Source organism: Thunnus maccoyii, chromosome 5 (genome assembly GCF_910596095.1).
Source record: "Thunnus maccoyii chromosome 5, fThuMac1.1, whole genome shotgun sequence".
In the NCBI taxonomy this organism is placed as follows: domain Eukaryota; kingdom Metazoa; phylum Chordata; class Actinopteri; order Scombriformes; family Scombridae; genus Thunnus; species Thunnus maccoyii.
The window spans coordinates 18,776,176-18,787,837 of record NC_056537.1 but is presented as its reverse complement, the minus strand read 5'-3'; the positions used below and the strand labels follow the sequence as shown (position 1 = coordinate 18,787,837).

The 11,662-nt window shown below is 39.2% G+C and overlaps 1 protein-coding gene and 1 long non-coding RNA gene across 2 annotated transcripts; one reads left to right on the top strand and one right to left on the bottom strand.

The window, feature by feature from the left end:
• The first annotated feature begins 266 nt into the window (after positions 1-266).
• Positions 267-2,062, top strand: LOC121897133. The gene is made up of 2 exons (XR_006096192.1): positions 267-488; positions 667-2,062. It is a non-coding gene; the product is annotated as an uncharacterized LOC121897133 (long non-coding RNA).
• Positions 1,659-10,345, bottom strand: fkbp4 (FKBP prolyl isomerase 4). Its single transcript, XM_042411440.1, has 11 exons — positions 9,972-10,345; positions 9,254-9,398; positions 9,022-9,164; positions 8,768-8,888; positions 5,615-5,771; positions 5,283-5,373; positions 5,076-5,159; positions 4,796-4,981; positions 3,770-3,913; positions 3,087-3,182; positions 1,659-2,942 (listed from the first exon to the last, which is right to left on the bottom strand). Exons 1-11 carry the CDS (start codon positions 10,068-10,070, stop codon positions 2,841-2,843), a joined length of 1,368 nt encoding a protein of 455 aa, XP_042267374.1. The 5' UTR covers positions 10,071-10,345; the 3' UTR covers positions 1,659-2,840.
• Positions 10,346-11,662: the final 1,317 nt, after the last annotated feature.

The following is an 11,662-nucleotide window of genomic DNA, read 5'->3' as shown; positions in this document are numbered from 1 at the left end:
CTCCTTATTAGGTAGATAAAGGCTTTATTCTTCACTTTGTTTGTAATTAAAAACATCCACAATGAGTAGAAAAGGTTTGAAATAAAACCAAATTTAAAAGCAACATTACTCGTTTCCATTCATAATATAACATGGAATAAAAGTCATATAGGAACAGGAACATTAAGCAATAATGATTAAAAATACTGTTTGAATGTTAATTTTAATATTTCACCATATTAACACTAAAATAACTCTTGCAATGAAATGATTACAGTGCAGTTAGCTCAAAAATAAAGAAAGGAAGTGAAAGAAGGAAATATTGTGTTGGGAGTGTCACGTAATTCAACAGAACCTTGCAATGAAAAAAGGCCGCTGCACCTTAGGTGTAATTGCATGTCCATTTTACATCCATTCTCCTGTGGTTTATTTTCCATTGTCAAGCAGGTAAACAGAACAAAGAGATGTGGCACCTGCTGCTCTGATAAAAAAAAAAGGGACTCTCCTGGGTGAGTGCTGCTCCTACACCTGCCTTCTTATATAGGAGACTACAGTATGCCTCAAAACAAAACAAGGAACCAGCAAAATCTGATATTCTCAAAACAAAGAAAACACCTTGTGCGGGGTAAATCAAGTAGTGCAGATGAATAATTAAAAGCTCCACTTTGTTTCATCATCCACCTGTAGGGAACAGGCGGCGCTGGCTGGTATAATCACATCACATCCGTAAACTGACACCGGTGTCCCTGTGAGAGAGAGCTGGAGGATCACATCAGATCATCTCTGTCCTCGGGAAAAGAAGACTCTGACCTCCAGACTACCACAGATACACACTGGGTCAAATACTGTATTTTGACTCACAAATACATATATCACATATTTTGGGCATCTTCAAAACACTCAACCCCCCTTCCCCTAAAAAAAAAAATGCTGACAAATGATGCCATTCAATCAAAACTTAAGTATTTCCCCTATGCAAATCTATTTGAGGGTGCAATTAATGACCATTTTCATCATCTATTATAATAATAGAAAATAATTATGATGGCCATTGAAATTCCTCACACTGCAAACTGACATAGTACTGTAATTGCTGACCATACAGTTTACAACCCAAAGATATTCAGTTTACCATCATAATAAACAAAGAAAGTAGCAAATCTTCACAGTCGAGAAGCTGGAACCATATTAGGCATTTTTGCTTTGCTTACTTGATTATCACGATTGTTGCAGATTTATTTTCCCGTGGAACAAGTTTCATATCTAAACCTAGACTTGTTAGATATGTGAGATATTGCAATATCATGCTGAGACTGATCAAATCTACAACTGGGTTTAAAATCTACATATAAACTCATGAAAAAAACTGAACTTAATCTCTTAATTATCTAAAATATCACTCATAAAAGGTGCTTTAAGACCACATGTGTGAACACGCTGCTCATCATCAAGTATAAAAGTGCAGCTGGAATTAGTCCTGTTAACTGTCAGCAGATTCTTTAATTTTGCCCTCAATGATGTCAAACTCACATCTGACAAGTTCTCTTTATATAGTTTGGAAAGATTTTTTTTTTTCCCAAACAGCATCTGGTTTATGAACAGTAGACAGGACAGGGGGAAAAGTGCTGGATACTAACTGGAAACTGTGAGGAAGCACCAGTCAAGAATACCACACACAGTCACTTTATAGCTATTGTTTATTATATCCTTTGGTCAAGCCAGACCAAGCAGTGACCCTTCCAACAGACAAATATAAACTCAACACATGACCCACAGCTCTGTTTTAAATTAGCCCCCTAGTTTAGTTTCTGCCCCTCTATACAGGTGCTGTTGACTAAAATGGAACAGGGCTCACATCTTCCTCTGGCGCACAGTCTTTTTAACAGCCTGAATCTGATGTGCGCACGTTCGTACAAGTACTTAATACAGTAAATTAAGACTAAGACTGAACTGTTCATTACTTGAGTGTGTCCAGGAGAAGCTAATGAATGTCGTTACTAGCTGCTTTAAAATGCACATATTCCAGTTTGTTGTATTCATCATTTTGAGAACAATACAGAAATCACAAGCACAACACTGAGGGGAAAAAAAATAAGTACAAAGTCAATATTTCCAAAGCAAAAAAGGTAAACAGTCCTGTACCCTGGGGGGGAGGGGGGCTAAAAGGGCGCTCCATCTTTAGAATGAGAGAGAAGCTTGAAGTCCGACAGCTATTCCAGGCTAACGTCTTATTACTCCACCTATCCACAGTGCTGCTACATACTTACTTTTGGGACACAGGCACACTAACATTCAAAACACATCAAATCTAAGAACACAGCCATCACAACTCCAGAAATTGATCAGTAGGCCCATGAGAGGAGGGTTGGATGGATTAGCAAAAAAAAAAAAAAAAAAAACGTGAGGAGGGGTAGAGGACAGAGGGTAGTGCAAGGTGAATGGTCTAGCCCTTGACGGGTGAGGGGTTGATATTCTGCACAAAACACCTAGATGCACTTCTTTTCCCTACACCCCCACCCACCTCCAAAAACAAAAAAAAAAGCTATGAAAACACATGCACAGTTCAAAGCTGTGGGTTGAAAGGGTTCGGGGGTGGGGTGGTGGCACACAATTCATTTATTAAAACCACGTCCCAACAGTGCCATCAGCTGGGTAAGCCCCACCCGCTCGGCTAGCTGCCACAGCAAAAAGCCCGGACACAAAGAAAGCCAGCAAAGACGCGCCCATAAGTCAGTGCTCTCGTTGACACGCTCGCTCTCACACACACATATTTCAACAGTCACTCCTTAAACACAAATGGCTGAAGTTACAAAAGTCTGAAGTACAGATGAACCGTAATACAGTCACATCATCTGAAACATTTACGCTTTTGCTTCACTCTCAACTTCCTTTTCTCTGTTCTCAACCTCCATGTTGTCGTTGCCGTTCTCCTTGGTGTCGCCCTTCATCTTCTCTGCTTCTTTCTGCTCATGAGGAGAGAGAGAAAAAAAAAAAAAAAAAAGACAAATTAAATCAGCAATTTCTCACTTTCCAGTCAGTTTGGCAATCTAAAAAAACATGGCTATCCCACCCTCTTGTGGTTGTTGAAGAAAAAGACAATCTTTCACCTTTGAATCCCTCTCTGCAAACTTCTGGAACATGTTGGCGTAGATGCGTTTGTCCTTCTCATGCTGCTGCTTAATGTATTTCTGACAAAGAACCACCTAGCAGGATATAATGAAGGAGATGTCAGGCAGCCTTATTTTAAGATATCACACACACACATGTACAGCTACAGCCAAAAGATATTAAAACCAGGTGTATATTTACTTTATGACCAATTTAATAGGGGGCTGAAGGATAATTAGGAATATTTTCGACTAGGCTTTGTCAGAGTGCACCAAAAATTCCTCAACTATCCTACCTCTAAATTACAACTGGTAGTTTCACATTATCCGTAGCCAGCACGCAACTGCAGCAGCAACAATTTACTTGCCAAATGAGCTCATGCCAGTTATAATAATAACAATAATAATAATTCATCTAATGGTACCACACATGCCAGTTTAACTTTTGATGAAGGTACAAAAATATATCCATAAAAAAAAACAAAAGAAACAAAAATCAGTAGATTAACTGGATGATTTTATGCTCCACTCCTACAGTAGAGCCCTTTGTTGATTGGCAGGATAATAGCTCTATGCTGAAACAGGGTTTCAAACAAACTGACTTGCGATGTTGTCAAAATTAGCAAAATAGGGCCCTAGTTCAAAGTTGTTGGAATTATCCTTGAAGACACACAGCATCATACCTGACTCTTGGCAGCCTTGTTGGCAGGATACAGTTGAACGACTTGCTGGAAGTCGTCTCTTGCCTTGTCAAACTCCTTCATACCACACAGCGCCTCTCCCCTCCGGAACAAAGCCTTCTCATTGGATGCATCCAACTCCAGAGCCTATAATGACAATTATAATAACAGTATTTAACCACAAATAATCAGCAATGGTATTAAAAACTTTTTTTTTTTTAAATTATAATACTTAAAGAATAAAGGTCACTCTAAAGCCTCTTTCACACATAGCTCCCAGTAAATTACTAGGATAACCTTTCAGGCACTGCTAGTGATTTTCACTATTTACACAAGCTGCTACATTCAGGAACATTTCCATCTTGCGCCTTTTCACACATGCCATGGCAATGCCCAAATAGACAGGGCAAGGGACAGTCAACCAAATGGTGGTAATGCAACATTTACGGATGCCAACCGCCATAAAACTCAACAGTACTCATCAGATCAAACTTTCAAACTAGGCAGTCCTGATCAAATATGAATCAAGATTCAGTTACTGCATTGCCTATTTCTCACCTCAAATGTTTTTAAAACACATATTTTATTGTACTGTTTAGCCGTAATATGAGAAAGTTTGTGACACGACCGCCATGTTGAAAACAGACGAGCCAAAACCAAGCGCCACCTCACTTGCAGTACGTCACCCACACATTAAGTCTTGTGATTGGTTCGCTCGCTACACGTGAAAAGCCTCTTTCGTCAGACGGACGCAACCTTTTATGTGCTTGTCCCTTCAATGTTACTGCTTTCATTCACAACATTCATCCACCTGAAATGCTACTAGGTCTTGAGGTGGGAAATTGGTGGTACAGATTACCCTGAATATCCGTCCCTGCTCCCATTCACACATGACTCCATGCAGGAAATGTTCCTGAACATTTCAGGAATAGACTGCATGTGTGAAAGGTGCTTAAGAGTCTCTTGCCTGCTAAATACTGAATTAGTTAAATGCATCCAACCCAAGTATATACCATAGATTTTAGGTACCTTGTCACAGTTTTCTAGAGCTTGGTTTGGCTCCTGAAGTTTGAGGAAGCACATGGCCAAGTTCAGATGTGCAGCCAGTTGTAATGTTTTCGCTTTCTTCTCATCCTCCTCTGACAAACTAGATTCATGTTCCAGCCATGAAACAATCCTTTTATACTGCACTGATGCCTGCTTGTATTTTCCCTCCTGTAACATATGAGATCAATGCGTTAGAACACAGTATTCATGCATCTTAAAATTCCTTTTAAGCTGTGTACTTTGCAAACACATCCCTGCATACCTTAAAATACTGTGTGCCCTTCTCTTTGACAATGACACTCTGTTCCAGCTTCTCTGTTGCGTTCATCTCCCATGACTCCTTTGCCTAAAGTAAACAAAACAGATATTAGTCACTTTTTTAAAGAAAAAATTGATATGCAAAGCCAACATATAATTGGCAGAGTAAAGCCAACTTGTGTTTACAGCACAGCAACAAGATCAGTCTAACCTTCTCAAAGGCTGCCAGCTTGATCTTGTACTGCAACGTTGCCCCACCGGGAATGTTATATTTTGCATTTCCTGCATTCCCAAAGCCATACCTACCAAAAAAAAAAGATATTTATCATTATTTATCTGTCATGAGGTGTATGAATGGCATATTACCTGTTGCAGTTTAACTTAACAGTATTATAGTGTAGTGTACTGTATCCTAGAGTAGAATGGATAATTCTGTTGCTGATTTTATTTTAATTTTTGTGGCGGCAAAAATGAACAGTTGAATATAAGCAACAATAAAAATGCCACATAACACTCTTATTTATATGGTACATGTGATCATACTTGGGCTTGATGGTGAAGAGAGCTTCTTCTCCCTGCTCCATAGCCATGATAGCCTTCTCCACTCCAGCGGGTAAGCCAAGACCTTCTCCATCTCCGATCTCAAACTTCAGTTCTCTCTCGTCAAACACGCGTCCCTCACAGGTACCTTCCACCGTTACTGAAAGGGGCAGAAAAATCCTGGGGTTAGCTCCTGCTACAAATCAGGCAATTGATTGCCTGATTTGTTAACTTACAAAGTTAACTTATGATGGTAAATGCACTGTAAAGATATTACTCCCACAATCTGACATAGGATCTTTAAACTATTTTAACAAACTAATCCTTTACATGCAACTTTCCTGCTAGTCAATATCAATAACACTTGTATATAGTAGAACTGGAGACTCAGGTAGGCTTGCTTGAGATGAAAAATAATGTGTGTTTACAAAGACAGCTGCTTTACCGGTTGAACGGGAATCTATTTGTAGAGTGAAAGGGATATTTAAAGATTCAATACAAAAGCACTGTTATGACACAGATGTTTGCATTTCAGTATCAAACATCAAATTAAAAAGGTGGCTGTGAAAGTTTGTAAACAGCAGCTATAGGCAGCTTTAATTCATAACACTTATAGTACGATGGATTAGATGATGGGAAACAATAACCCCTCAAATAATTAACATGTCCATTCTCCATCCATACACTCAGTTTTGTTTTCAACACAATTCTTTTTACAAAAATGTATCCTAACACAACACAATGATTGTCTATAATCTTCACATATGAACTTGTCAAGCTTTGGAGGAGGTACATGCATTGTTTTGCCCAAACCACAAAATGGGCTGTGTTAGCGTGGGCTTGTTGCTACAAGTAGCGCAGAGATGGTGGATAAAGATAAAATAGGAACCTGGAAGTCCAGTTCGAAAGCGCAGTTTCTCCTCATTTGAGGAAATTAATGTCTGGAGTGAAACTTTGCCCTTACATCTCAGGTAAACAGCAGAGTTAACACGATGCTAGCAGGTATTATACATGCAATGTGCAATTGGCCAACGCATTGAATTATCAGGTGATGTTGGGGTGGACTGCAGCAAAATCTGAACCAGACAAAAAAAACAAAGTTTTAACAGACCCCTCTGCTGATGCATTCCTGCTAAGCTACCACAGTTGTTTCATATTGAAATGGAGGAGGAGGCTGTGTTTCTTTGTTGCCGTACTATTGTCGGTGCGAATGTAGCCTTAAACCTAATGTAGTTTGTTTATTGGCTCTAGTGCCTGTCACTCAAATAGTATTTCCTCTCTACACAAACACCAGACCAAAGGAAGCCAGTCTCCCTCTCTGCCCACTCCCAAAAAAAGTTGTTACCACTGGAATCTATTTTAACCAACATGAGCTCAAGCTGACTCCAGCCTCTGTTCTTCGTGAGGCATGAAATTACAAACGTTACACAGCCACCTTTTCAAGCCTACAAGGGATTCGATAGTGTTTGACAGTCATGTATCAGCACCCATAAATGCAAATTCCTCTTTGGTATCTTTAAATGGTTTAAGCCTTGATTGAAATACTTCCTCGGACATTTCATTCACAGTTGTGGTCTGATATCTCAGTTGTACTGTCACTATTGCTAAAGTAATGGTACTCATACCCATTGTTGCATATAAAGCCTCAATAACAGGGTTCCAGAGGACCCTCAAAAAGTCTTAAATAAGATTTTCAGAATTTAAAAAGGTCATAAAATGTCCTAAAAGTCTTATTTTTAATTATGATAGGTCGTAATTTTTGAGCTGATGCCTAGTTGCATGACAAATATCCTCCCACAGGATTCACTTATTTAAATGTGGTTTGTTGTCTTCGGTCATGACTCAGTCCAGCTCTCTCTTTTCTTTTTCTGGTAGCGTTTCAATTGGTTCTCCACAGACCACCTGTTCTTACGAAGGTAACAGGATTAGAGAAGTACACATAACAGCACAGATGATGCTAAGCTAAAGACAGTTGGCCATGGGGGTTCAGAGAAGACACAAAGTCCTCTGTTATTTCTGATAGCTGTTAGAATCTGGATAATATTTCTAGTGTGGAGCTGCAACAGCCAATAAGAAGGAGGAGGAGACTTTAATTTGAAGACCGCTTAGCTGGTGTTTACAGATTTAATGGACTGTTAAAGTAGAAGAAAGGTAGATATGCTGTATGTTAAGAGCTCCTGAGCCAGTGTGTCTTAATGGGGAAAATTAACTATAACCTGCTCTGTGAGTGTGAGAACGATTACAACAACCTCATTGTTTTACACAATGTTTTCAAAATTTACAATTCCAAGCAAAGTGTAATTGAAATTACATTTTTTTCAATGCCATTAATTTGATTATGTGATTTTAAATATGATTGTTCTATGGAGACACAAAAATATCCAGAAAAATATTCCTATTAATATTGTCAAATTGGTTTCAAACATAAAGCTCAGCCCTAATGTGCTACGGTTTTGCTGTGGAAAGGAAATTAAATTTTCTCTGTCAAGGTCTTAAAAAGCATTCAATTTGATTTCAAAACGTGTGCAGCAACCCTGAGTAAAAAAAGCGTCCTCACATGTAAAGCATGAACGCCAAGAATGGCTCTCACCTAAAAATAAACACTCTGTTTAAAATGAGACGTATCACTCTTACATATTAAAGGTGCAGTGTGTGGGATTTAGTGGCATCTAGTGGTGAGGCTGCAGATTGCAATAAACTGAATACCAATCCCCCTCCCTCTTCCCCTTCCAAGTATGTAGGAAAACCCACGATGGCTGCGAAACTTGACAAAAATGCAAGTGGAACTCTTTGGTTTGTCCATTCTGGGCTACTGTAGAAACATGGTGGTGCAACATGGCAGACTCCATGGAAGAGGACCCGCTCCCTATGTAGATATGAAGGGCTCATTCTAAGTTAACGAAAAGAACAATTCTTGGTTTCAGGTGATTATACACTAATTAAAACATTTGTGAATATTATATTCCATTTCTGCCAGGTCCGTTCCGCTAGATGCCACTGAATTCTACACACTGCACCTTTAGTTAAATTATTATCCTATTAATGATTTTTGGTGATCCTGTTATATTTTTACGCTTCAAAAACATTACAGCTGCATCCCCTCTAAGATAATTTTCCTCTATCTCGGTAATAAAATAGCAGTGTTAGATGTTTTACCTTCAACAGCAGCTCCTTCATTAGGCTTGGTATATCCCGACCCTTTAGTGATGATGCGACGGATAATTCCTCCGTCCTCTTCATCAGTTACGTCCTCCCCTCGAAATTCAAACAGTTCCACCTACAAATGCGCAGACATAAATGAATATCCACAGGTACTTTTCTCATTGATATAGGATCAAGGTATAGTTCAACTACAAACTCAAGACTATAGTTTAAAAGTATTTAGACAATCAAAATAACCTAAAGCTTACCTCAAACACAAGTGTGGCATTGGGGGGGATCTTGGGTGGGCTGCCTGCAGATCCATATGCTAACTCTGGCTTACAGATGAGCTGGCACACCTCGCCCACTTTCATTGTGGCTACACCAATGTCCCATGCCTTTATGACTTGACCTAGACAGAGAGAAGACTTGATGAAATAACACTAGCTTGTTGCAACCATGGCAGGTGAATGTTCACGTCTCCGCTAGATATGAACCAACCTTTGCCCAACTCAAAGGAGAACCTCTCTCCCCTGTCTCTGCTCGAGTCAAAAAGAGTACCATCCAGAAGTGTGCCCACATAATGTACAAACACTTTGTCACCGGTCATAGGCAGCTCTGTGCCTGTGCCTTCCCTTTTCACCAGCTGGAAAAATGCGCAGACAGTGAGAGAAATTAACAAAAAAAGTTGGAAATTTGTAAAAAAACAAAACAAACAAAAAACAAAAAAACATTTTGGCAACAGACATATAAAGCCAACAGTCCTGTACAACCACTCTGCAACCTGGTGTTTTGCATCATAGGTGGTGAAGTTGCCAAATGCTTCAGTGTGAATGAACGTAACCTGTAATGTCTCATTCAAAATGTGCATGTGTGCATGTGCATGAATATTAGATGTGCCCATCGGCATGAATAGCTTTAGCATGTGTCTTTATTGAGAGGTCTAGAAAAGCTTCTAGACATGTGGACGTTTGAAATGACAAAGTGCCCATGATGTTGACACCCTGGCAATTAGTCAGCAATTAAACCAATGAAACGGAAACCAGATGAACGGCGTTACGTTTTTATCAGCTAACGTTAGCTGTTTTATTGACAGTGCTTACTGTAGCCTAGCTAACCACAGCTAACGTTAGCCTAGCAGAGTGAGTAGACAGCAAGCACACGGCTAATCTCTTAGCTAGCTGGATCAACATGCGGCACAGAAACACTGGACATTTACCTTTAAAACACCCCCGTCTTTCTTTGGCGTAATGTCCTCTCCCTCCATTGGGATGGTGTGCTGTCCTTCACTTGTCTGCTCCTCCGCAGTCATTGTCATGAAGCAGTTTTCCCCCCTCCTACTCTGACCTGCAGCACAACTCAAAGCAACCTAACACTGGCTGATAGTAGTGGTTGCTAAAGCAAACTACTTTTGTGCAGCCAATTAATGCTGCTTAATGGGAATACAACACACGCTACAGCTTGTGGAGACTGCTGTCGCTGTGAACCAGTCACACTTGTACCCGACCAGACTGAGGGCTATCAGGTCCACGTTGTCTCGCTGTCTGGCTGGCATCTGACAACCGCTTAAAAGGAGGGCAGAGAAGTTTCCAGACCTTAGGAGGAACCAGGGGGGATGAGCCCGCATTGGTGGCGTTACATTTACTACCTCAGCACCTCCGTAAAAGGGCGGTGCAAACACAAAGAGCAGAGCAAATGGATAATTTACAGACACATTGTGCCATCACATAGCTAGGTAAATTAATTGTGTATTTGGTAAAGATATTCTGCAATAATAAAATACTAAAATAGTGATGAATGACAAAGATATGGCAGTGGTGGAAGAAGTATTTAGATAATTTATTTAAAGTCCCCCCTCCACTCAGAGATACGTTTTTCTTCTTGTTCCTACAGTTGTGTGTTTGAGCTTCACTGTGCAGAATGATGTTTGTGCAGAGTTTGACACTTGAAGACTGGTTTAACATTCATCTGCTGAAAGTAGAAAGTTTCTCTGTGCTCCTTGAAAATCTGATATTAAGGGGTGGGCCTACAAGCATGATTTGTGACATCATAAATAGTTTGGAGCCAATTCTGGTTTACACAACTGTGATGTAGAAACTTGGAGCCTCTAGTGCTCATACAGTGAGAATTGACTTTACAGTGAAGGAGACATCTTGTGTCCAACAGGAAAACTTTTAAAATAAAATATATTTGCACATTCATATATTGATATTTTTTTAATGAGTAGATGTAATTTTAAGGATTTTAACAAGGTAATTTAACTTTTTTTGTGGAAAATCCATAGCAGACACAAAGTATTATTCAAAGTAGAGTATTTTATACACATCTTAAAACATGTGTAGGGGATCTTTAAGTAAAGGTACCAATACAGCAAAAAGGACTTGAAGATTTGAGGCTTGGAATCAATGACATCTCAAAACTTATCTTTTTAGAAAGGCCTTTATTTAATGATACCATGCTTTTATTTCCAACATGTCTCGTCTATTGTATTACTACTGTTGTTTTACTGTTTTATTCTTATTATTTTAAATTTTATACTAGGGGTATTTTATTCTGTTCTATTTTATTTTAATTGTCTGATTTTACTGATTAATTGTAGAACTTAAATGTTTTAACCATGTAAAGCACCTTATAACTTTGTTTTGAAAAGTGCCATAAAAGTCCTGCATGAAAAATCAAACAGTTTCATCCCTCTGACTGATACATTATTATATATGACATCATTAGATTATTAATAGTGAAGCATCAGTGTGTAAGCAGCATGTTACTGTTGTAGCTGCTGGAGGTGGAGCTAGTTTGAACTACTTTATATAGAGTTAGCTAGTTTAGTCCAGTGGTTCCTAACCTTGGGGTCAGGCCCTTCTAAAGGGTCACCAGATAAATCTGATGGGTTGTGAGATGATTAATGAG

What these genes read in the sequence shown, in the direction of transcription:
- fkbp4 (XM_042411440.1), bottom strand. Translation starts at nt 10,070, where the DNA reads ATGACAATGACTGCGGAGGAGCAGACAAGTGAAGGACAGCACACCATC. An exon ending in ACAAGGCTGCCAAGAGTCAG is followed by an intron (nt 3,183 to 3,769) that starts GTATGATGCTGT and finishes ATATCCTGCTAG; the next exon opens with GTGGTTCTTTGTCAGAAATA. An exon ending in TTGCAGAGAGGGATTCAAAG is followed by an intron (nt 2,943 to 3,086) that starts GTGAAAGATTGT and finishes CCTCATGAGCAG; the next exon opens with AAAGAAGCAGAGAAGATGAA.